This window comes from Vigna unguiculata, chromosome 5, assembly GCF_004118075.2.
Source record: "Vigna unguiculata cultivar IT97K-499-35 chromosome 5, ASM411807v1, whole genome shotgun sequence".
Taxonomy (NCBI): domain Eukaryota; kingdom Viridiplantae; phylum Streptophyta; class Magnoliopsida; order Fabales; family Fabaceae; genus Vigna; species Vigna unguiculata.
This window is the reverse complement of record NC_040283.1, coordinates 41,675,383-41,701,049: the sequence shown is the minus strand read 5'-3', so window position 1 is coordinate 41,701,049 and position 25,667 is coordinate 41,675,383. Positions and strand designations below refer to the sequence as shown.

The 25,667-nt window shown below is 32.6% G+C and overlaps 4 protein-coding genes across 6 annotated transcripts; 3 read left to right on the top strand and 1 right to left on the bottom strand.

The window, feature by feature from the left end:
* Positions 1-6,668: 6,668 nt before the first annotated feature.
* Positions 6,669-7,509, top strand: LOC114185765 (cysteine-rich repeat secretory protein 38-like). The gene has a single exon (XM_028073669.1). It carries the CDS (start codon positions 6,738-6,740, stop codon positions 7,470-7,472), a length of 735 nt encoding a protein of 244 aa, XP_027929470.1. The 5' UTR covers positions 6,669-6,737; the 3' UTR covers positions 7,473-7,509.
* Positions 7,510-12,798: 5,289 nt separating this feature from the next.
* LOC114186296 (uclacyanin 1-like) lies at positions 12,799-13,821 on the top strand. The gene is made up of 2 exons (XM_028074351.1): positions 12,799-13,103; positions 13,196-13,821. The coding sequence occupies exons 1-2, from the start codon at positions 12,938-12,940 to the stop codon at positions 13,651-13,653; spliced, it is 624 nt and encodes a 207-aa protein (XP_027930152.1). The 5' UTR covers positions 12,799-12,937; the 3' UTR covers positions 13,654-13,821.
* Positions 13,822-14,153: 332 nt separating this feature from the next.
* Positions 14,154-16,251, bottom strand: LOC114186295 (transcription factor bHLH115-like). Its single transcript, XM_028074350.1, has 5 exons — positions 15,964-16,251; positions 15,757-15,813; positions 15,033-15,107; positions 14,792-14,954; positions 14,154-14,649 (listed from the first exon to the last, which is right to left on the bottom strand). The coding sequence occupies exons 1-5, from the start codon at positions 16,116-16,118 to the stop codon at positions 14,401-14,403; spliced, it is 699 nt and encodes a 232-aa protein (XP_027930151.1). The 5' UTR covers positions 16,119-16,251; the 3' UTR covers positions 14,154-14,400.
* A 997-nt stretch (positions 16,252-17,248) lies between these two features.
* On the top strand, positions 17,249-24,808 carry LOC114182921 (beta-amylase-like). Of its 3 annotated transcripts, none has more exons than XM_028069721.1 (12): positions 17,249-17,416; positions 17,719-17,750; positions 17,869-17,903; positions 19,645-20,475; positions 20,590-20,787; positions 21,757-21,825; positions 21,921-22,319; positions 22,613-22,777; positions 22,889-23,152; positions 23,231-23,440; positions 24,209-24,448; positions 24,543-24,808. In XM_028069721.1, exons 5-12 carry the CDS (start codon positions 20,596-20,598, stop codon positions 24,756-24,758), a joined length of 1,755 nt encoding a protein of 584 aa, XP_027925522.1. In that variant the 5' UTR covers positions 17,249-17,416; positions 17,719-17,750; positions 17,869-17,903; positions 19,645-20,475; positions 20,590-20,595; the 3' UTR covers positions 24,759-24,808. The 3 variants fall into 3 exon arrangements, with proteins under 3 accessions (XP_027925522.1, XP_027925523.1, XP_027925521.1); XM_028069722.1 differs by having other exon boundaries at positions 19,645-20,513; XM_028069720.1 differs by lacking the exons at positions 17,249-17,416; positions 17,719-17,750; positions 17,869-17,903 and having other exon boundaries at positions 20,461-20,787.
* Positions 24,809-25,667: the final 859 nt, after the last annotated feature.

Here is a 25,667-nt window from a genome sequence, read left to right as displayed (position 1 = left end):
TTGTCAAAAAGGTTAATTTGGATTAATCCGTCAAATAAAAGTGGACTAATAATAATAATTTATTCTACACATGATAAATTAATGGGTCAAATCAGAGTTTATCTCATCTTTTTTCTTTTTTTATTTAATTTATATATTTTTAATTTTTACTTTTAAAAATTGTTTATATATACATATAAATAAATATTATTAGAAGCATATTTAATTATGTAAAATATTTTTTAAATTTTTAATTAATTAATTAATATTTTTAATTAAATAAATTAAAATATTTATTACATTAATATATTAAATTACTCTATTTTAATTAATAAATAGAAATTAACTTGTAAGTTCATTATTTGAAACTTAAATTATTCTATCACAATTAAAACTTAAAAAGGGCATTGTTTGGAAATTTCTCATTAGATATGCTCATAGTCTTCGTGGTTAATTGTGAGAGAATACCACGTAAGTGATATATTGCTTTTATAGTGGTACTATAGTATTTTGTGAATACACTTCCACTATAACTTGGAAAACTTATCTTTACGTAGATAGTGGTATTGCACGAGTTTAAGGACTAAGATTTTCTACAAAATAAATGTTCTAATATTAGGTTTTCAGATTCTCTTTCTTCTTTCAACTTTATAAATTCTTTTTTGGCACCACTTGCACTTTTAGGTATACTTTGATCATTATATTTATAAAAAAAAATGAAGTTATTAAAAGATAAAATAGTGGATATATGTAAAAGTTTATTGGGTGTCAAAATAATAATATTATAATAGTCTTCCCAATAATAATATGAAATGAAAATTAAGTGTGTGTTTGGTGTTAAAAGGAAGTAAATGACATCTTAACTTAATTTGCACATTAAGAATGATAAAATAACCTAATAGTGGAGATAAAAGAGAAGAAGAGAAATATAATGGATTTAATCCTACTAATAATTTGGAGAAATAACATTGATTTAGAGGGTGAGAGAAGTTGTGGGTTCAACTTTTTTCATTAACAAATGAACAAAAGGTTAGATATGTTTTTGGTTTATAAACTTTCATTAAATATCGAAATTAGTCCATTTTTTTAAATTTTGGCTCAATTTAACCCTTCAACTTAAAAAACTTCTAAAATTAAAAAATTAAAATGAATTAAAGTTTCGAAGAAGAACTAATTTTTACTAAAAATTGAGAAATCAAAAATAAATTTAACCCAAAACAAAAAATAACAACTGTTGTCGATATTTTTTTTTTTTTTATAATCATGTGTTATATGTTGTCTTGAATTCATATTACAATTCTTGGGTTTTATTTATATCTACTACAGCATTTGAGTATGGCAAGTTTTCTTTGGTTTTACTTATTTCTCAAACGTAATAAACATTCCCTTTCGTCAACATGTATTTAATTTTTTTTCTTTTTTTCATTTCTGATCCATATTCTTTAAAAGTAAAACATAAGTGTCTTTCCCTTTTTTTAGTAAACTTAAAATTCCATAAAATTTTCCGAAAATAAATATTCAAGAATTTTCATTTGCCTTCCGTGTCTTTTCTACTTTGTTGTATTCTTTTTGTTAAAAGTGAACTTGATTAATTTAGACGTTATATTACTATTTTTATATTTTTGTTTTTAAATGCTATAAAATAATTACATGATTTCATTTTCCCCAAATTTATTGTTTTAAAATATACAAAAAAATAGGCTCCTACAAAATCAAAATTACTAATTTCTTCTTGATTGAGTGAATAATTAATACTTTTAATAATAAACTAAAATTATAAAATATATTTTTATATAGAACTGAATACATGTAAGAGAATTTACAATACTTCAATGAATTTGACGTCGTTATTTTATAGAAAATAATACAAAGTAATAATCCTTTTCTATCCATAACTCGTTTTTAGAAAGAGCCATTTTTTCTTAAACATAATGAATTGTTTCCTAACTTTGTGCCAATAATTAAAATTTTATAGAGAAGTGTCTTTTACTAAGTTTTCCCTTACTAATTTTTTATTTTACTTCCTAAGTTCAGTTAGTGTATTTATGTATTGATATCCATCTTTTCAAAGTACAAACACTTAATACCCATTATTTGTGTTAATAAAAGAAGTTATACTTTAAAAAGGAATTGAAAGATATTTTTTCTTTCGTTATGATATTGTTAGGTTTATAAGACATCAATGAGACATGAGCCTAATCATATAAAGAGTTGATATCACTTCAATCCAAAACCTTCGAACAAAAAGTTTATGGGTCTTTATTCTTATATATTGTTCTACTTTCTTATTTCTAATCAATGTGGGACTTAGACTCACACTTGTATTCCTAACATATATGATATGGTGATAACTTTATATCTAAAAGGAAGAAAGTGATAAAGCCAAGATATTTATGAGGTTTCGAAAAATAATAATGCATTAGCCAATAATGACATATAATGCACGAAAGATATTTTGTGATTAAATACTAAATGATGCTGGCGGCAGTGCTATTGGGAACATCACTCCCCTTATCTTTTATTAGTGAAAACATATATGCGCTATTGGAACATACTCCCGTTAAATTTAAGAAAAAAATACAAAATAAATCATTTTTAAAATTTTTGAGGTTGTTATTAAATTAAAAAAAGTAATTTCAAAATGAAAAAATAAAATAAAATAATTATTTATATTAAAAAAGTAAAATTGATATATGTATATATACTGAAATAACGGCGCTAGAAATAGTTATAAAGATGAATCTCATATAGATGACTATTGTATAGAAATTACTAGTATTATTTTATTTTTGTTTGATATAAATTATAATTATTTATAAAAAGATAATTCGAATAAAATAAAAATACTATAAATAATAAAACAATACAACTTTCTTTTCAATACTTAACATAACCTGTTTAAAGAATTTGAACCCCACAATATAATAGTGTCACTTCGTTATGGACATTAACTCCATTTAACTTATTTAACTTATGTAAAAGATAAACATTGCCTAAAGTTCAAAATATATTTAATTTAATGTGTGGTGTTTCTCTCTTGATGGAGATAGTATCCAGATATTAATGCTTTGGGACTAATGCTAATACTTATATGTTGAGAACACATATCACCATATCACAAAAGAAAATTGAAAACTATATCTATTTTATTTTCTATCCAATTAATTCATTAATTCTTTTAAGTGATTAAATAAATATTTCACTATTAAAAATTTTTATATTACATGGAATTTATTTAGCAAATTGCAAAAAATAATTTTTTCTACCATTTTTTCTAAGAATCTTAATTCGTAAGTAATTTTTTCGTGGATAATTATTTTCTATAAAATTATAAAATTTGTTTTGAAAAGTATTTTATACAAAATATTTTGTAAAAAAGTTTGTAACAATTTCTTGCAATTTTATTTTCACAATAAAATTTGTAAATATTTCTTAAGAAAATAATTTCAAAACAAAATTGACAGAAAATGTAAACCCCTTTTTACAGTTATATTCTTGGGCCTGACCTTTTCGTAGGCCCAAGGCCAGCCCAACAGTAGGACCCCATACCCTTTCTGTTTCCTCATTTCTCTCTGCCTGGGTTTTCAGAAACAGAGCTCCCTCTTGTCTCCCTCTACGAAGCAAAGTTCTGCTAGGGCACGTATCATCTCCCATCTCCAAGCTAGCCTAACCCATCTGGTACTCCTGGTAAGTCGAACTCTAAAGCTTTAGTTTAATTCTTTCCCTTTTCTTCGCTGTTGAGCGTTTTGGGTATATTAGGGTTCGATCTCCTAACCCCGTTTTGGTCTGGATCTTCATGTTTCAGCTCTACTCTTGTCCTTGTAGCTGGGATACCCCATAGCTAGGGTTGGTTGCTTTTGGTACTCCAAAACAGAGGTAAGGGGAGCTAGGTTTTTTTCGTCTCTTTTGCTGCATGTGCTTGTTTCCACTACTGTTATGCATGAAATGACTGGAAGCTGCATGTATTTGTGTAAGATGGAGTTAAAATGTTTGACGTGGTTTGTTTCTGGGGTTGCATGCGTGGAATAGTGGGGGAGATCTGATATTCCCGCCCAAGCGAGCCCGTCTCACCTAGGCGAGAATATTAGAGGCTCGCCTGAGGTTCTGCCTCGAATGCTCGCCTAGGCGACCAGTTCGCGTTTTGAGCGACGCCCTGTCTCGCTCAGGCAAGAAGGCCTCGCCTGAGCGAGAGTTCGTGAAATCCCCCTGTTGCATGTCTCGCCTAGGTGAGGGCCCGCTGTTTGAGTGAGGCCAGTCCCTCGCCTGAGCGAGTTCGTGAGTGTGTGCACTATTTCACTGACTATTTGGATGATTTGTTGCACGTATTGTCTAGATTATTCTTCCTAAATATGATGTACGTGAATATGCTTGGGTGTTTGGATTTTATGAACGAGATTGGTATGTTTGGTATGAGTGATGGAATGAATTGCACATGATTATTGGGTGAAATAAGAATTGGATGTATGAAATGAAAGTGGTGGTTGTGGTATGAGAGACAGGAAATGTGTATGTGATAGGCGTAATTCCATGAGTCTCATGGGGAGACCTCATGGTGGTGTGTAGTGTATATATTAAGTAAGGATCGCATCCCGAAACTCTAAAGGGTCAGCGAGTCTCAGGTAGAGCAAACAGACCTAAGTGGTGAGAGTAGGAGGAGACCTTACTCTTTGGCAGGATAATGGCCTTAGATGCTTGAAGGTTAACCTTGTGCGTGGTAGGGTGAAAGTCATTGGCAATGGCTATGCAGAGCAGTAGAGGCCACCACAAGTGCAAGCGTCCGATGAATCCGATCTTAGTATATGTATCCGGATAGTTGAGTCATAGTGTCTTGCTTGTTTGCCATAACATGACTTATGTGTCTCTGTGTTGTATGTCTGGGAATGTTTATGTACTTGTTCTTTTACACTATGATAAGTTTCAAATTACACTAGCTTACCTTTGCATTTTGTGTATGTTCCTGTTGTGTTTTCTCTTTTGCGATGATCACCATTGGTGGGAACAGACGAGAATACTTCTGGAGGTAGGCCTGATGGTGGTAGCAGTGCAGCCTAGTGGGCCCGTTGTTATGGCTTTCGAAGAAGTTCTATGGCCCTAGTGCCTTGTAATTCCATGCTCTTAGAGCATTTCTTTTGCACAACTGTTAAACTTTAGATTTGTTTTTGTTTATGGCAGTGTTGTATGCCCAAGTTTCCCTCTAAGTACTCCTATGGATGACTCTTAAAGTACATTCTTTAACTCTTGTTTCTTCTATCAGCTTTGCTCCTTAATATTATAACTATGCGATGTTTTGTTTTAGTAGATTAATCTATTTAAATGAGATGTCACAGAAAATCTGAGTTTTTTTATTAGTGTTAATTGTTATGATAAATTTTAAGTTAATAAATTAAATTGAATAAAAAATGTTATAATTATGATGAATTGGCACTACAAGAAAAAAAAATTAATGAAATTTTATTATATGTGTGATTATAGTTTTGACTTGCAAACCATTAGTTATCCTTTGATATGCAAGGGGGTTTCAACTTTTATCAATTAGTCAATCTTATATCTCCTATCTTATACGGGTTTAAAAATCTTGTTAAGTGAAGTGAGTTATTTAACTTAAACGACTGTATATTTCATAATTATCATAAAGTATAAAATTAAATAAAAATAATAATTTTAAAGTACATGCTCACTAAAAAGAACAAGGTCCTAATCGCATACCTACAATATTCTTAACTTTCTAAGGCATGAGCTGGTAGATATCTTGTGAAAGGAAATATATATTTGACTCATATGCTTGAGTTTTCCCCTTTAAATAATAAAAAAATTTATAAATAAAGCTAACATCCAATTTTGTTGAGTATTAGTCTTTACAAAAATTATACTTACTTTAAGTTCTCTTGCCCATCATTCACAAATTCTCTATTACTATGTTTATCTGTTTCTACCCATTATTCTTTCCAATTTCCAAGCTCTTGCTTAAAATTTAACAAAAGTATATGATATAAAATGGTAATATTTACACCTTCCATATCCATAATGTTTCCAGGACTTTGAATCTTCTCTTAACAAGGATTGGTCATTTCTCTCTTTCACACTTTCTTTTTTCCCTTTTCATTGTTGGTTGTACTCTAACTTGTGCGGCACTGAAGATAGTTAGGTCATGGTCATGGCAGGATAGGTAGTGATTATTTATGTTGACACTAACTAGTGCTAGATTACTGTGATGAATTTTGGAATTATTCTTTAGTCAAAAATTTTATGATTCCTTAAGTGATTAAAATAAGAATTATAATACATATTCTATTTTAATTTATTGTTTTTTATACAATTTTAATTTGTGATTGATAGCTAATGAGACAAAAACCTATGTTTTTATATATATTTAAAAATTATTGTACGAGAGGAGTTAAGGAAACAGATTTTATATATATATAATATTTTTTTATTTCACTCTCACCCTAATGCTCTTTATATTACATATCACCATCACTACTCATGTCATCAAACAAAAGATGATATTTTTTTAGGATAAAGATGATGTTGAAATTAATTTGAACCAATGTTTACACATGAAATATTTCACACCAACCCAGTATAAGGTGTTCTGAAGATGAATTTTCATACTTTTAGTGATAGATATTTCCTTTATTAAAAGTGAATTTTCTTGCAAACTATTTTTTCTCTATAAATGGTCTCACACCCTCCTCAAATTCATAGGCAAAAAAAGTCATCATCATCGTAAAATTTTCTTGATAGCTCATTGATCAACAATGTCTTCCTCAAAGCTCTATACTATTCTTCTCTTAGTTTCATTGAGCCTATTTCTCCACCAAACATGTTTTGGAGACCCTATTTACCATTTGTGTTCAAACTCTGAGAACTTCACAGATCATAGTCCCTATGAAACACAGTTGAAAACACTCGTCATCAAGCTCATTTACAAGACCTATTCAACAGGTTTTGCAATGAGCTCGGTGGGCAACAACGTAAACTCAAAACCATACGGGCTTGCTCTTTGTCGTGGCGATTTGTCAGCCTCAGAATGCAAAACTTGTGTCTCTGACGCAACCAAAGAAATCCTCAGTCGTTGTCCATACAACAAAGGTGGCATCATATGGTACGACAACTGCATGTTCAAGTACTCGGACACTGAATTTTTTGGTACCACTGATGACAGAATCAAGATTTATATGTGGAACAGCAAACGCGCGAGTGATCCAACAACATTTAACCCAAAGACTATAGAATTTCTTAGCGGAATTTCAAAGAAAGCTTGGGTGAATAATCCTAAGTTGTATGCAAGCGGAGAGCAAAAGCTTGAGAACTCAGACACACTCTATGGGATGGCTCAGTGCACCAGAGACCTATCTAGCTATGACTGCAACAAGTGTCTTGCTGATGCAATTAACGACTTTCCGAGATGTTGTGCTGGACAAATAGGAGGCAGAGTTGTGGGTGGGAGCTGTAACTTCAGATATGAGTTATACCCCTTTCTCAAACAATAAACAAAAATATTATAAATTATCAAAACATTCGTATTAATGATCTTGAGTTGAGTTTTTATCGACACAAATTCATAATAGTGATAAAATATATTTTGAAAAGTAAAAATTGAATGTGATAATTAAAAAATAAATAAAATATGATTAAAAGCACGACCTGATATGTGAGATTAATTTAAAAACTAAAATGATAAATCTAACTTTGCTTTTTTATAATAATATAAATTAAAACTTACGTATAATTACTTTATATTTATCAACTCATTCAAAAAATATTTTATCAATCTTTTTAATTAAGTCAATAAAGTAATAGTGTTTTAAATTTTATGTAATACGTTCTTAATAACCATTTCTCTCATTTTGTGAGTGCTATATTACTTTTCTAGTGATACCATAGCATTTGTCAGTACACTTCCACTACAAATTGGAAAATTTATCTTTATGTAGAAAGTGGTACCATTGCACGAGTTTAGACTATATGTTTTTCTACAAAAGAAGTGTTCTAATTAGGTTTCATTTTTTCTTTCTTCTTTCAACTCTTTAACCTTTTTAGATAATATAAAATGAAAAATGTGTGTATATAATGTTTAAGGGTAAGTAAAGGACATCTTAACTTAATTTGCATCGTAATCATGTGTTTTATGTTGTCTTGAATTCATGTTACAATTCTTGGTTTTAATTCATCTCTATTAAAGCATTTAAATATGCTAAGTTTTCCATGGGTTTCACTTATTTCTTAAACTTAATAAAATTTTCTTTCAACATGTATTTTATATAATTTTTCTTTTCCTTTATGATCTATTTGTTAGGCTTAAATACATCATTAGCTCTAATTTTGGTAAATTTTGTTCACTTTAGTTCTCATTTTTTGAAAGATTTAAAAATATCTTAATATTTGTAAATTGTGGTTAATTTGGTTCCTTTTTTAGATGTCGTTTAAATTGTTAACAGAAGATGTCTGTCACGTGTCACTTTGTAATTTTATTTTTATTTTTTAATTTTTTTAATTTTTTTAATTTAAAAAATTGTTCATGTGTCAAGTCATCATTGTGATACAGTGTTACATGTCAAGTCAGTGTTACTACCATATGTCAAGTCAGTGTTACTACCACATGTCAAGTTAGTATTATTATCACATATCGTGTCTTATATTCAATTTAGTTATAATTTTTTTTATTTTTTTTATTTAGTCTCAATTTTTGTTATTTTATTTTATCGAATCCTAATTTTGTCCCTCTCGAAATTGATCAAATTTAATTTTTGTGTAAATTTTATACAAATTTTTTTATTAAAATTCACATTTATATTAAATATTTATTTCATTATTTTTATACCAAACCTAATTATAGAAAAAAAAAACAAATTAACCACAATTACAAAAGTTAAGACCTTTTAAACTTTTCAAAAAAAAAAAATGAGAATCAAAATAAATAAAATTTATGAAAATATGACCACTAATATATTTAAGCCTATTTATTAAAAGCAAAACAGAGTTTTGTTTCCCTTTTTAAGCCACAAAACGCCTTTCTGAAATGTCCCTTGAATATGTTTTTAGATATGCATAAATCAGTCTGCAAGCGATGAATAATTTAGTTGCGAAACAACTTTATTGCTCTATTGACGATTCCAATTTTCAAATACTAAGCTGTGAGAATTGAATTTTGATTAAACCAAATCATGAGGAATTCAATCATGATTCCTTTAATTATATATATTAATGCTAATATAAAGTAATAATCTTTTTCCATCCATACCTCTCTGATTTAGAAAGGCCAATTTTCTTAAATATAATGAATTTTTTCAATTAACTTTTTACGTCAATAATTACATTTTTTTAGAAGAAGGTCTTGACATGGTGATAAGTACTAAAAAATGTTATATATAAAATAAGAAAGTTATACAACCAAGATATTTATAAGGTTACACTTGAAGAAAAAATGATAATGTATTAGCCAACAATGATATAAAATAAGTGATGCAAGAAAGACATTTTGTGTTAAACAGTGTTGCTGGCTTCAGCGTCATTAGCAACATTACTCCCATTATCTTTTATTAGTATAATAATAATAATTATAATAATAATAAGAAGTAGAAGAGATATTACAAATTTTATTATATTTTATTTGATATAGATTATAATTTTGGTTATAAAAAATAATTCGAATCAAATAAGACTTGTAAGACCCTAGAAAATGACGTTTTAAAAGTGATAGTGGTTTAAAAATAGTGAGACTCAATTATTTTAATATTAAAAGGTTTTAGTATAAATAGAATTGTTATAAACGAGTTTCATTATTTTAAAACACACCATCTCTCTAGAAACCACTCTTCTAGAGTTCTCTGACTTCTCTCTAGATGTTTTGTCTCTCGGCGAGCTCTTCAAATTGGACCGATCAGTTTCTCCGTTCGCGTAAGTTGAGTTTCCGCTCTCTTTTTTAGTCTTTTTCTGTTTTTTGTTGCATGCAAGCCCTCTTCCGCTTGCATGCGACGTTTTAATCATCAGTATGAGTCTTTGCTGATCAGTGATCATAACGGTATGTCCTGATCGTTCTTGTGATGTTTCTATGTGTAGATAGAGCATCCTGTGGAGTTAGAGGTGTTGACGTTTTTAAGGCGTTGACGTTTATAAAGTTGTCTAAACAGGATAACAGGTAAGGGAAGCTAACTGTTTTACTTGAATTTCGTATAGAAATCATTCTAATGACTTTGAATTGCATGATTGATTGTTGTATGAGTGCTTGAAATGTGTAATTGAGTGTATGCTTGAATTGTGCTAGATTTCTTTACTGTTGCATGTGAGAACAGATTGGGAATCTGGTATTTTCGCCTAAGCGAGCAGCTCTCGCCTGAGCGAAAACACCAGAAACTCATCCCTTGTCTCTGCGCGAGATCTCGCCTAGGCGAGCCAGTCTCGCTTGAGCGAGAGTCACTATCGTCTAAGCGAGACAGCTTAGCCTGAGCGAGAATTCGCCCAGAGTTTGGGCTGCTCTCTGTTTCGAGCCTCGCTCTGACGAGAATGACTCGCCTAAGCGAGAGAGCCCTTTTCGCCTAGGCGAGACCCTCTAGCTTGGGCGAAAACCTCTGCCGCTGAGTGTTATTTCTCTGTTTCTAATGGATGAAGTTATGTTTAAATGTGAACTTAGTTATGATATGCATGAATTGTTATGACTGGTAATATGTGTGGTGAAATTGCTTGAAGTTGGAATATGATAAGAAGTGGTTGAATTAGAATTTCAAGGGAAATTCAAAAGAGTATGTTAGTGTGTGTAAGGACATGAGGACTCTGTATGGGTTGGTATCCTGACGCTCCAATAACCATTAAGGCTCATGTAGAGTGTAATGGATTATGTCGTGAGGAGTAGCAGGAGGTCCTAGTCTGTGGACCCGATTCAGTCATAGACGCGAAGGAGACTTACCTTAGGAGTGGTTGCCCTTGTGTCCAAACTCTGCAGAGTTTGGGAACCTTCACAGGTGCAAGCCACCCAGAGATTCAATGTTGCTTACATAATCCGGATATCGAGTCTATAGTAATATATCTACATTGTGTTTGGGGTGATCTATGTGATTCTGGTGAAAATGAGAAAGATTGCATGATTTATGTTTATAATTGAACTGTATGATTCCTTTAATCAGATTAGCTTACCCTTCTGTGTGTCTATCTCGTGTTGTATGTTTTCCTTTTGCGATAATCACCTATTCGGTGGGAGCAGATGTGATTGCAGTGTCAAAAACACTTTTGGAGGATGAAGAGCCATCGTGTTAGTGTTGAAGAGGAGGTTTCCAGTGGGAGCTTTAGCAGTGGTCGGTAGTACATAGTTTATTAGTTTAGTTTAAGTGTATAAGTGATATATTTTTATAGTCATACCTTTTGTAAGACTGTATTAATATATTGGGTACACTGGATTATCTGTTTTGAAACTATGATGAAACTCCCTATTTTTATTAGTTTTAAGCTGCTAAAATTGGGATGTTACAAGACTAATGTAAATAATAAAACTTTCTTTTTGAACATTTAACACAACCTATCTAATGAATACTTCTTTGCTGAAACTGATTAGTGGAACAAGTATTATGAGGTTAACATCTAAGACGGGTGTGTTTGTTTTCCCGTTTGGGAGCCCAACCCACTTTCATTCTGAATTGAAAATGATGTCAAATGTTTGACAATTTTTTTAATGTTTCATTTGGTACAAAAATTGCTTAATTTTAAAGTAACTTGAAGATGTTTTTCCGTTCAACCAGATTTTTTTTGAAAGAAACTCAATTTCTTTAACTGTAATCCAATGAGTTGCTAAAGTCCATGAGTTGCTAAGTGGTTTGTCTTAGAATGCTTCTCAAACTCTAATGTTATATGCCGCAGGGATTTGTAAATCCAAAAAAACAAAAACACTGTACATTAGAATCAGAGATAAAACATGCAAATCTTACTTTATATATTCAGATGGATTAAACTTAAAATTTCCCTCTTAATATGATATATAATTATGAGTTACAATCCATCACAATGAAGTTTGATGTTGTGTTAGAATCAATCCTAACCAAAATGAAAATTAGATTAAAAATCTTTCATTAACTAAAGATAAAATTAATTTATAATATATAAATAGATAAAAATCTATTTTATAGATATTATGATTATAAAGTTGAATAAAGTTGTATGATGCAGAGTGGATTTCTACCTAGAGAAATGTATCATATTGATACCTATTCGAAACAGTTAGCTAGGAATTTCACCGTAAATAGAGGAGATGTAAAGCTATCAATATTAGTAAAAACCAGTTTCCTCTGCTTTTTTATTATGTTCCTTATTAGATCCCTACTTGCCAACAATTAGACACTAGTTTAATATTCTGCCACAATGGGTTGGTTGGATGCATGGATTAGGTGCACCTCAAGGGAATAATTGGCCCAGCCTCAAAATGATTCCCCTGTACTTCTCTGACATTTATTCTACAAATTAAGGGGAAAAAAATTGTGATGCCAGATTTTGATTGGATGGAGTAGAGAAAAAGAATTTTGTGAAACTTTTCGGTAGAATGATGTGCGTGCAAGTGAACTAAGTCACATAATTTTTATGATGGAATTGATAAATTAGTTTTCAAATCATAGATGTGAAAAAAAAGGCTGAAGTTGAGTTGTTGTGAATCCAACAACTATCATCTGAAAATTCTACACCTGTGAATCCTCCAAGCATCAACCACCTTAAATTTAACAAATAAGAAGTTAGGAATCATATGGAAGAGTCAGGACTTTACCAACTTATATAATCCCTCTCATCTGCATGACTGTACCAACTCCAGCATTTGCATGAACCACAAAGATTCTTCTCCAAATTCCATTATGTCTCTATATATACACTTCTAAACTCAAGGTCAAAATGTCAGACACAACCAAACAACTTTTATCACTTCTCATCTCTTGTGAATCTTCTCCATCACTCCACATACCTCACTTAGCCATTAGAAAATATGGGTGTTCCAGCAATCATCTTCAGGGTATCTTTTTTGACCATACTCATCAAATTGGCCTTGGCTACAAATTACATTGTTGGAGGACCAAATGGTGGGTGGGACACAAACTCAAACCTTCAATCATGGGCATCATCTCAGATACTTTCAGTGGGAGACAGTCTAGGTAAGTCACTCTAAGCATGCATCAGTGAAGCACATCATCTTCATGTATTGTTTCTAAGTTGATGACATTGACATTGACATTGATGAATGCAGTTTTCAAGTACCTGCCAAACCATGATGTGGTTGAAGTTACAAAGGCAGACTATGATTCTTGCCAGCCATCCAACCCTATTCAGTCTTACAACGATGGCGCCACAACCATCCCTCTCACCTCACCAGGGAAAAGATACTTCATCTGTGGAACAATGGGACATTGCAGCCAAGGAATGAAGGTTGAAGTAAACACTCTTGCCACTGCAGCATCTCCTGAAGATTCTACTACTTCGCCTGCAGAATCACCTGAAGAAATTCCCGCAGCACCAAGTCCATCGTTCCAAACTGATATAGAAAGTCCTATATCTTCTCCAGTCATTCCTTCTAATGAATTTCCTGCTTCTGTTTCACCTCTAGCACAACATTCACAAGACGTGTCAGCTTCATCTACCAGGGAAGGAAATCTACAAGCCTCCTTTATAGTTTCAAGCTTCCTAATGATGTTTATGGCCTTCTAAGGACGGTGAAAATTTTAGTTAATCGTTACTTCTGAGTTCATTGTATGAAAATTGTTATGGTGTTCTCTTTGTCAGTTTGGTGTGGTTATTGCTTACAAATTCAGATATAATTTTTATGAGCGTGTGTTATTAGTCAATGATATTTGATTTTAGACCCCATTACTGAAACTGATTTTCGGATCATCCTACCGAGGATAAGCTTGCTCTTACATCTTCAAGTTCTCAGAACTTTGCTTAAAAATGAAAGGAAACTAAACTACTTTCTCACAGGTGATGTGAAAAAGACAGAACAGACAAATAGATGGGATCTTCCCCTATATTTATAAACCGCAGAAAATAAATTTCCTATATAACGATGAGATGATACAACTTCCCAAATGGACATGATATTCATTCAGTACCTTGAAACAATAGGCACTTTCTGCTCTTGAAAATGAAAGAAGTATTATATAGGTGATCATTTTGGTTCTAGAACCTGGACCAAGAAAAAAAAGGAAACATTCCAGCAAAGAATCACTAAAACACACTTTTATTTTTAATCATGCAACACACATTATAGCCATGACATGGTCCACTTTCTTAAAATAGTTCAAGCAACAATAGCACAAATTTATCTTATTAATCAGTTTCCGAGCACACTTCTCCAATGACTTTTAGAAAACACACAACAGGTAGGATGGATGACTTATACAAAAATAACGCAAGCAAAGAGCACACACAACAAAGTGGATGCTATTGCTAACCACTTTATGCAACTGGAGGTCGAAGCAGATGATCCTTTGATGTATCAACTGCAGCAGGAGGCATAAACTGCCACATAGCAATTCCAGGATAGCCAATGAAAGGTATCAGCTTGTGGCTACCAACTTGTCCTTTAGCAGCTTGGGCTTGAGGGACGAAACTGTTATGTATATTTGTCAGTTTTACCTGTTGCTCCAACTTTTCTTTCTCATCCTTCAGCATATTCTTCTCATCACGAAGCTCATTCTTCTCAGCCTGCAAGGAAACAAAAGTTAAGAACTACGCACAATCAGAACTTGTTTCGATACAGAGAGCTTACCGATCGAATTCCAGACAGAACTAAACTCTACCAAGTTAATTCATCAAAGTAAAATAATCTCTAGAAACAGAAAATCACCTTCAATTCTTTAACTTTTCCCTGTAGTTCATCATTCATTTCCTTAAGCCTCTCGGTTTCATTTCTCAATTGGACTACCACTCGAGCAGCATCACTTAATATTGCAACTTTGTCTGTTTTGGGCGGCCTACCAGGCTCCAAGATGGAACTCAATTCCAGAAACCTTAAAATCATGCCAAATTGAAGACATGAGATTTTGAACACTAAACTCAATCACATAAGACGCAAGGTAATAGCATGCCTATCATTCAGTTTATCCCTTCGCATTTTTTCGCGACACGCCTTGGCGCCAGATGCACATGACTCAGTCCTTAACCTGCAGTAGCAGTTCCAAAGGATTTAGGGAAAATAATGAATCAAAGAGAAAGATGACAGAGGTAAAAGAAAAGGACACGGGCAAATTCATCAGAAATTTCAAGTCACTAATTGAACTTTGTCATCAAGCATAGCAGATCCGTATACTTAACCCTGTATTAGTTGACTAAAGTTTAACATAGTCACTGTTAACTAACAAAGAAACATAGTAGTAATTCCTAATCTCCAAATACATGAACATCAATTAACACACGAGAAACATTCTTGAGGCCCATATTCTTCACTGTGACTAATAATAATTGGTTAGACCCAATTGAAAGAATTATTCAACTAAATTCAGAGCACGATAAGATTCTTTTCACTCAAACCCACTTTGACTGTAGTACATAGAATTAATTTCCTCTTCTATATTTACAGCATGGAGAAAATCCTTATGTAAAGTTCTAGCCAACTGGGTGTCCTATTGCTGTAGAATCCCTTAAGGCATAGAACATGTCATGGGAGGCTTCAAACTGTACAAAATTTGAAATTGTCCTGGTTATGATAACTCGAACATCCCTGCTCCATGCCAAGATTCTAAATCATAGAAACAGTTGTGAAGGTACAACTTTTACTTCATATATTCCTTACAGAGCCAGAAGAGATATTACCGCTTTGAAGGACTATTTTCCAGAACAGTTGAATCCAGTGAGTATTCCATTTCCAAGCTGCAATTATACAACAATCATCATAAGGCAGTTCCAGCTTGTAAATAAAGGTTAATTCAAACAATATTCACTACAATTCCCATGCTCAACAACACTCAGTGGTGCAAACAGAAGGTAAAAGAAGAACAGAAAGCTACAAACCAAACCAACCTCGTATGTGAAGGACCCTTCAAGGTGTGATTTTGAGGCCCCCAACTAAAACCTCCAGAGTCTGCTGCAACCATGAAGTCAGCACCAGCAACAGGGATATCAAAACCATAATCATAAAGCCAACCGGAGGCACCACTTGAGGAATTCATGTCCATGTTGGAAGTAAACAAGAAGAGAGAAGAAGAGTGTACTGTGTATGAACTGAGGCTAGGAGAGCAGTGAATAGCGTGAGAATATTATAATACTATGTAACACAACATTATTCATTTGTTCCTTTGGCTTTTGTTTATTTTACTTGTTTGTTCCTTATCTTCCGTTGTAAGTGTAAAGAGAAAGTCATCGTGGTGATGAGGGCTGTGACGGAAGCAGCAGATTGTGCGTCATGCTAGAACAGTGCACCATTGCCAATTGCATTACACTGCCTTACGTTGTTACAGTGCAGAGGAACCAAGTAAACGCCATCTCTTCCTTTGTCGATGCCTTTGTGTTGGGCCGTTTCACATGCAAATTAAGCCGAGTTGACCATTCAACCACGTTACTATTTTTCATAAAACAACTTCCACTTTTGTAACTTTTTGTTGGTAACGTAAAGACATTCTGCATAGTAGTTCTCTTTTGGTACGAGACAGAGAAATTGTTAAGGCTGGTTATTCTACTCGATCCTCAGATCAACGTATACAAAAGTTTGTTCAAGATAAGTACTTACGTATAAATACATAATATGATTGGTAGTATTTATATTAATAAGTAAAATCTCTTAATTTACCATCTTTGATTATTTTAAAATAGCTCGATCTTATCGTAAGAGCCATCATTTTTGGGGACGGTGGACTATTTAATGAGCATTAGGATAGAAAAGGTGTGGTGATGTTTCTAGAAATCACCATATTAAAATTTACGTATTAATCCTATTAATAGCAATGATAATATCATAATAGTGATTAGCTCATTGGTGTTAATATAATGTGAAGTGTTTTTCATTGTTGTGGTCATCTAAACTCTTTGGATGCATTATAAAATACAACTAGCCCTTTCCCAATGGCTTGAAACATGCTGCTCATTGCCGTGACGTTATGTGCATAAAAATATCATTTTGGAGATTAACAACTTAAATCAGAGATTAATAAAAAAAAATCTATTACACTCCTACTTTAATTAATAGTAGATTGATTAGATTATTGCTAAATTAAATAATATTATGTAATAGCCGAGAGGGTGACATATCACATGTAAAAATGTAGAGTTACTGGGATGAAAAAAAGAGGGAGTCGTTTTTAGGGTAAAAAATATTTTCATTTTTCCATTCAAATTCTCTTCCTCTTCCTCTCGACTTCGTCTCCTTTGTTCCTTCTCTTTTGTTTCGGTTTCCATTTCATTACTTCCATTGAGCAATCTGTGTGAGTCGTTATGATCATCGAGCGGCACGGGTGCGTTTTTTCGTCTTCTACAACATGTAAGCCTTCGTTTCTGTTTTCGTTTTTGAATTCGTGTTTACATTTGTTAATGAAATTTGTATTGCAAAAAATTGGGAATGTGCTTGAATTTGTGTTAAGGTAAGATCAGTGTCTTCCGTCTGTAAGGCTGGGATATAGTTTAAACCGAAGTAAAGAAGGAACAAAATAGGGTTGATCTGATACTACATCCATAGCACAATATTATTACACCTCCAAATTTTTTACCGATTTCAAATTTTTCTGTGTTGAGGGTTTTTTTTTTAGTTTCTGATTTCATTTTTAATTCTTCTATGGAAACTAGTTCAGGTGGTTTAAACACGGGTCAACGTTGAGGTATATATATGAACCAACTCATTTCTCATTTTTCAAAATACTCTGTAACAATATTTTGTTTATAGGTACATTGTTTGAGTTTGATTTTGCTTCTTTTTTTCCCGAGACATGTTTACAGAGTTTATTCGGCAAATGCAAGTGAAAGATGTACAGGTATGTCTGTTGGACTTATTTATTTTTTGGTTGTCTTTAGCTTGGACATGGTGTGAGATGTTGATTTTTGTTTCTTTGTTTAGGAGATTTTGCTTTGTTACTGGTGTGGTTGGGAATTGGGTTTTGAAGAGGACCCTTATGTTTATGTTTGTTACTTAAGTTGGTTTTTGTTAAGTCTTTGTTTTGCAGCATTTATGAATAATAATGTAAATAACCTGTTGAAGATAAGAGAGGGGTAATACAATACAATCAGGGAAATTTAAAAGGCATCAGAAAAAACACTTTACTATTAATTCATTTTTTAACTCTTAAATTCTGTAAAAAAAATTGGTAAATAAATCAAAAGACAGTAAATAAGAACCCAGAGAGGTCAACCAATATTACTGAATGCTTTATTATTAATGTCTCCATTGGAAAAAAAATTAGAGGTACATAATTTATAATTTTGAGCATTGTGGTGGTTGAAATTGCATGGTATATTTATATAAGTAAAATACATTAGAAAATATGAATAATGCTTAAAAGAACACATGAGAACATAATGTATCCTAATGAATACTCAATTCACAATGAAAGATGATAGGTTAAAATATATTTCCAAATAACTAGGTGAGTATGAAATAAATGCTTTAAGAATTTAGTTAGTTTGATCGGTTGAAGTTGACATTAAGCAAAACTCAATAATTATGTTAAAATTTTGTGTCAATTAGGAAATGTATGATGTTGATACTATTTGTTATTTATATTAAGACTTTTTGTCAGGTTTTATCTCAACCTATTGTTATGCTAAGACCTCCTATCATATTAAACTTTAACATAACTCATAATTCGACAAAAATCAAAGTCCCTTAGAATTTTAAAGGGATGAATTTTGACACAACTTGTCGAGAATTTTTACAATTACTAGGATTTTAATTTAATTAAAACTAGAATGAAAACCTCTTATTATTTTTAACTATAAACCTTAAGACAACTCTAAAATTACACAAAATTACACTCAACAAAACTTTATCCTAACTTGAGGAAAGTTGAACATTCTTCAACTAATCTAGTACTGTATAAGTGTATGTTTGGATTATTATTTGACGTAATTTAAATGGAAATTTACACTTTTTAAAGCACATAATGTACAAGTAACAAGTATGACGGATTGAAAGAAGGTAAGTTACGTTTAATTTAAAAATAAACAAAACAAAATTATAACGTAAAGTATCAATCAAAGTTCAAAAGCGTATCAAGGACAAATTGCACTTTTACTACCAAATACATGACAGCACATGTAAGTAACAGCTCTACACAATATGCTGGAAATGTGTTTTCAAACAGAAACAATAACTTAAAACAGTAAAAAGCTTCGTTTCTAATTAGAATTATGTCCAAGTCCTATAGGAGTTAAGAACTTTTGACACAATTCAATAATTATGAGAAAAACGACTCAATTTTTATACAAATTAATTTTATATATTCTTTTTGTTTTAATTAACATAAAATTGACCAATTGATTAATTGATCTTACATAAATAATAGATTTTGAATCCAACCAAACTTGGACCTATTCGAGTCCAATCTAGTTTTTTAACTCTAGCCTACGTGACCTACACCTGGCTGAGCAACCTGATCAACTAGCCCAAAAGTCCATTAAATAACTTAAAACATTATTGTTTTATCTGTGGTTAAAAAAAGTGTCATCATCATTGATGAAACCAATTACCATCATCAATCGCCCTATTGCAAAATGCAGATAGATAGCTACACATTAGCATGCACAGGATCCTGGTGTAGGTGTATTAACATGTGGCGCCGCCACTCTTGGAGGATTTGGAGGGGCAGTTTCCTCCGGCGGAGGTGGTGGTGGCGAATATGGGTTGTTATCGAAAGGGGGAGAAGGGGTTGGTTTGAAACAGGAGTGGTTGGTGGCGTAGAGGGGTATTGAATGGGGGAAGGTTGGGTTGGTGAATTGAAATTGGGGTTTGGGAATGTGGTTCGTGAAGGAATGAATGCAAGACCCATCAGAACATTGTGGTGACGACGGCGTAGGAGTTCCATTCCCAAAACCAGACACAAAACAGCGAGCATGCGACTATGGAGATGAACGAGGATTTGCAGAGTGAAGATTAGTAATTTTTTTCAATTATTTTAATTTTAGAAAATATACTATGTTTTAATGGTATAAATTAGTTTTACATTACCTGCTGCTAACCATTACTTTTTTTTTCATGTCTTTGTTTATTCACACAGCACACAAATGGATTTTACGTATTAGATTAATATGTAAAGAAAGACGATATAGATTGATAGTTGTAATATCAGAAATTAGTAATTGATGGGTCTTCGAGTGAGGCCCAATTACAACAAGAAGTAGAAGATGATATATTATGAAGCCCAATTAAGAAGCAGATGAACGACGATGAAAAAATTGACACTGACGGTCCAGAAGCGCTCTCTATCCTTCATCATCGGTCCAAGAATTAAGAAGCAACATCCACCACGTTCCTCATCATATAAGCTGCATCCCTTAATTAGCGCCTTTAAATAGACATATAAGAAGATTCAAATCGAAATCAACATTAAAGTTCGTTCATCCTTCTTCTCTGCTTTTCCCTTAGATAGGTAGATTCTCTTATTGCATGGTTCATGCACTCAGTGTGAAGAGGTGCTAATGGAAGACTTGGTGTGTGCAACACAGCGCAACATGGGAACAAGAATGACGTTTCAGTTTCAAGAAAGGTATAATTTCCAGCACGAAAGAATGTCTGGTGAAGCTATACGTGTGGAGAGAGCAAGGAAGCAAAGTGCCAGCTATGGATTCAAATTGGATGGTGGGCACGTCAAGAAACAATCACGTCTTGGGCTGCCGTTGAAAGCTTCACCTGCTAAATCCAAGGTAACCGCTTCTTCCATTTCTCATCACTATCGAGTAACCATACTTTTGTAAGTTCCATTGCGAGTTTAAACATTTTAATTTTAACGGTTCATCAACCTTGCACGTGTTCTTTCTTTCTTCTTTTTCTTGATTGATTTTCATTTTTGCGTCTATACATTGTTCAATATTACGATAATTTCATTTATCTTTTTGCATTTTCTTGTGACCAAACAAATTTTCATATAATACGAATTAATTGGATTGACAATAATGACCTTCTTGCTTTGTATGTTGTATCGTAAGTTTGTGATAATTATTTCAGTGGTCCCCGCTCTCAGATGTTTGCCACGAGTCCCTTGCTATCAGGAACCTTACAAGTTCTCAATCAACGGCGAGAATATGTCGAGAACGTTATTATAATAATAATAAAAAAAAAAAAAAATGGGATAAGAAAGAAGTTGATTCATTCACTTAGCGCAGTCAATAATTTACTGTTGTATTATATGTTTTACTGAACATAACCAAAAGTTTAAAATGATATTAAATAATCAGACTTTGTTATTTTTTTTGTCCAAATATTCCCCGCCAAAAAATAAGTTACTTTCTTGTGCATCTTGATGAAAATTGTGTCTTATATTGATCAATATTGGTATGGTGACCCGTATTTGTAACTTTGTAATCTACATATTTTGTAATGCAGATAAATAATTTTAATATATTTTTCAATTATTTTTAAATTTTGAAAATATATGATAGTGAATATTATATTAAAATTTGACAAAATTAGTCTATAATGGCAGAAAATATTGTTAAATTTAAATTTAGAACACAGTAACATTTTAAGACTTTTGTTAAAAATATGTTTGATAATATTATTGAATTTACAGTGCAGCCATATATAGCTAACATATCAATTGATGAAAAACGTGTAAGATCTCCAATTTGATCAAAACCTTATAGTAACTTATAAACTCTGTTCATAAAATGCAGGAACAAATTCATTCAATTTCCGAAGATCAAATGCTTGCAAATTATGTACCGGTATATGTGATGCTCCCAGTAAGTCACTAAGCGTTATAACTTTTTCTGCATACCTGTGCCACTTAGCAGGATGTTGTGTTCCATTTTAAAAATGTAATGGTTGTCGCTTTCAGTTAGGAGTTGTTACAAATGAAAATGTCTTAGAAGACAGAATGAAACTGGAGAAACAACTCAGGAAGCTACACGAAGCAGGTGTTGATGGCGTTATGGTTGATGTCTGGTGGGGCATAGTTGAATCAAAGGGGCCTGGGCAATATGATTGGTCTGCTTATAGGACCTTGTTTCGATTGGTTCAAAAGTGCAAATTGAAGCTACAAGTTATAATGTCGTTCCACCAATGTGGGGGAAATGTGGGGGATTCGGTTTTCATATCACTACCTAAATGGGTCCATAAAGTTGGAGAAGCAAATCCTGATATCTTTTACACCAACTGTAAGGGTATCAGGAATAAGGAATGTTTATCCCTCGGGGTGGACAACGAACCTGTGTTTCATGGACGAAGTCCCATTGAGGTAAACTTTCTCGTATGCTTTTATTTCATATATTCTTGTTGTTTGTGAACTCTTCACGTTCCTTAAACATCTATATTTACCAAGTCTTGCCATTATTCCAGTATAGCTAATCAATCGCGTGCACGACCATTTAGCCATTTGGGTCTACCCCAAGTTCAATTTTGGGTACCTTATCATGAATTGGAAAAAGTCTAACACAAAACAAAGCCAAAAGGAATTGTGGATTTTTTTGGTTTCCAATTGATACTTTTTGCTTCTTGATGTTAAATTGATTGTTTCACATTTTCATACAGGTGTATGGAGACTACATGAGGAGCTTCAGAGATAATATGAAAGAGTTTCTTAAATCTCAACTCATGGTAGACATTGAAGTAGGACTTGGCCCTGCAGGAGAACTCAGATATCCCTCTTACACTCAAATTCTGGGGTGGGTATTTCCTGGTATTGGAGAATTTCAGGTGAGTTTGGAGTTTTCTGATGAAGCTACTTGTGTGTACTTCTAAAATGCATTAGGTACATCAGTAATAACAAGTCATCCTGTTTAAACTTATTTGAATAAAATCTTGCAGTGCTATGACAAATATCTTAAAGCTGATTTCAAAAAGGCTGCAGCAGAGGTAGGCCATCCTGAGTGGGAGCTGCCAGATAATGCTGGAGAATCGAACGATATACCGGAATCTACAGAATTTTTCAAATCAAGTGGAACTTATCAAACCGAGAAAGGCGTTTTTTTCCTGACATGGTATTCCAACAAGTTGTTGACCCATGGTGATGATATCTTGGATGAAGCCAACAAAGTATTCCTTGGTTACAAAGTGAAATTGGCAGCAAAAGTAAATTCTTTGAATGAATATAGTAAATGAGCATGTTTGTTTTTTGCATGAATTACTTGACATTTTCATATGAAACAGGTTTCTGGAATCCACTGGTGGTATAAAACAGAAAGCCATGCTGCAGAACTTACTGCAGGATATTACAACTTAAATCATAGGGATGGATACAGACCCATAGCAAGGATGCTTTCCCGACACAATGCTATTTTAAATTTTACATGCCTTGAGATGAAAAATGATGAGCAACCAGTTAAAGCCCGCAGTGGAGCCGAGGAACTTGTCAAGCAGGTAATTTATTTCAACTTCAATCCCGATCGTATTCCTTCTCCACAAATCATGAGATGTCTAATTGATATATATATATATATATATATATATATATATATATATATATATATATATATTCTAAGTTTTAATTAATCAAATATACTAGTTGCTTACTATTTGTTAGTGATAGTAACATATTTTTTATCAATCTTGATATATATGTGTGTTCTAAGTTTTAATTAATCAAATATTAGGTTGACATAGATGTTAACAAGGTTTTGAATAATGGATGTTAATAATTATTATTCAAGAAGGTAAATTATTTTGAAGGTTCTCATTACACACAAGAAATAGGATTCCTTTGTTCCTGTATAGCTCTTATTCTTAACGTCTAACGTCTATATCGTACATGGAGTTGAACTCTGGAATTGCAAGAAAATTTAACGAGACCCAATAGGAAGCCAGAGAATTTCCTTGATGAACATTCTCCTTTCATTCTCATCCTTCGCGATAATCGATCCAACTTCCTGAAATTTCATATTCAGCTTTTAAGAAACTGCAAAATTTTCATCTTTACACAAACTTTTGTTTACAAAAAACGTGTAAGTCCTAACGTCTGACATAAAATTTCTTTCAAGCCACTGAGTGCAATGATCAGTAGCCTCAGCCAGAAACTGAGCCTAGCATTGCAGGCCAACTAAAATAATTCCTTATGCATTTCTTTTCACAAGTTATTTATATATATCGAGTAAATATTCGTGGCTATATTTAATATCGAGATACCTACAGGTTCTTAGTGGCGGCTGGGCGGAGAACATTGAAGTTGCAGGAGAAAATGCACTCGCAAGATATGACCGTAAAGCTTACGACCAAATCCTTTCACATGCTAGACCGAACGGTGATGCCAGATCTGGCCATCCCACACTAAAAATGTATGGCGTGACATACCTCCGTTTATCAGACAATTTAATGATGCAAAGAAACTTTGACATATTCAAAGGCTTCGTGAAAAAGATGCATGCAAATCTGGTAAGCAGCACCATTGCATTCAATACATGTGGCAGTACTTAGTTATTTGAAGTATATAATCAAAAGACTCTATGTTATTGTAAAAACTTTACAGGATTACTGTCCGGACCCTGAGAGGTACTATCATTTCACAGGACCTATGGAGCGATCAAAGCCAAGGATTCCATTAGAGCTTCTTCTGGAAGCAACCAAACCATTGGGGCCGTATCCTTGGTTAAAGGAGACGGATGTAACCCTGAGTGTGCTTACTGGTTTTCTTCATTACATACTTGCTACTGTTTTACGCATACTCAGAATAAAAGTAAACTAGCAAGGGAATGTAAATGAACGACGAAATGGAGGAATAATAGAAAAAAAAAATGAGAAGGATGAAGGAGCAGCAAGATATCCCTTCATTTTTGTCTACCTATCCCTTCACGTTTACGCGTTGACTTCAAAAAATTGTAAAAAGTCAGCATCTATTTTCCTTTTCAAATTAAAATATCTGTGTCATTTAATTAAAACAATAAAGTTGATAAAAAATTAAAATTTATAATATAAATATTAATTTTTTGGTTAAAAATATTTTTTATCGTACAATTAAAATTAAATTATATTGTAAGTACATACATATTTATTTATAATAATAACTACTTTAAATAAATAACTTGTAAAATATTTTAATAGTAATAACTACTTTTTGTATTAAGCTTTACAATTTTGACACAACATTTCCAAATCCAATTATTGATCTAGTAGATAAAAATCACGATTTTCATACAGTTGGGTAATAAAAAAAATCTTAGACTTTGTTGTAAGGTTAAAAAAAATAAATCAAATAAGAGTTCAGTATTATTTCTAAACTTTATCCATTTCTTTGTTCTTTTATGAAAGATTATTTGATTGCATGCAATAGGGTTATTTGCATTAATAATTTATTGAGTAATTTGATTTGAAATGGACTTTAAAATTATTATTTTTTAAATACATTTTATTTAAAATTTCACAATAAAAATATATAAAACTATTTGTAGATATCATGGGTACCTGAGGTTGAACTTTTTCAAGGAAAGACCGTGACGGTTCATGTCCAGCTCCTTCTATTCTATAGTTCCTTCCCCCTTTCCTTCACCACCAGCTGGAGCGCAGTCTTCGCCGGTCTCCAGGTTATCAACAAGACAAGACCTATCACGTGGCACAAAGGTGCGTAGCTTGTGAGAAATTAGCTGGCTTAGAGATG

Coding starts and splice junctions, on each gene's coding strand:
- LOC114185765 (XM_028073669.1), top strand. CDS start 6,738: ATGTCTTCCTCAAAGCTCTATACTATTCTTCTCTTAGTTTCATTGAGC.
- LOC114186296 (XM_028074351.1), top strand. CDS start 12,938: ATGGGTGTTCCAGCAATCATCTTCAGGGTATCTTTTTTGACCATACTC. Junction 13,104..13,195: donor TTCAGTGGGAGACAGTCTAG/GTAAGTCACTCT, acceptor TGATGAATGCAG/TTTTCAAGTACCTGCCAAAC.
- LOC114186295 (XM_028074350.1), bottom strand. CDS start 16,118: ATGGACATGAATTCCTCAAGTGGTGCCTCCGGTTGGCTTTATGATTAT. Junction 15,814..15,963: donor AAGGGTCCTTCACATACGAG/GTTGGTTTGGTT, acceptor GTATAATTGCAG/CTTGGAAATGGAATACTCAC. Junction 14,955..15,032: donor AGGGATAAACTGAATGATAG/GCATGCTATTAC, acceptor CATGATTTTAAG/GTTTCTGGAATTGAGTTCCA.
- LOC114182921 (XM_028069720.1), top strand. CDS start 20,563: ATGGAAGACTTGGTGTGTGCAACACAGCGCAACATGGGAACAAGAATG. Junction 23,441..24,208: donor CCGAGGAACTTGTCAAGCAG/GTAATTTATTTC, acceptor AGATACCTACAG/GTTCTTAGTGGCGGCTGGGC. Junction 24,449..24,542: donor AAAAGATGCATGCAAATCTG/GTAAGCAGCACC, acceptor AAAACTTTACAG/GATTACTGTCCGGACCCTGA.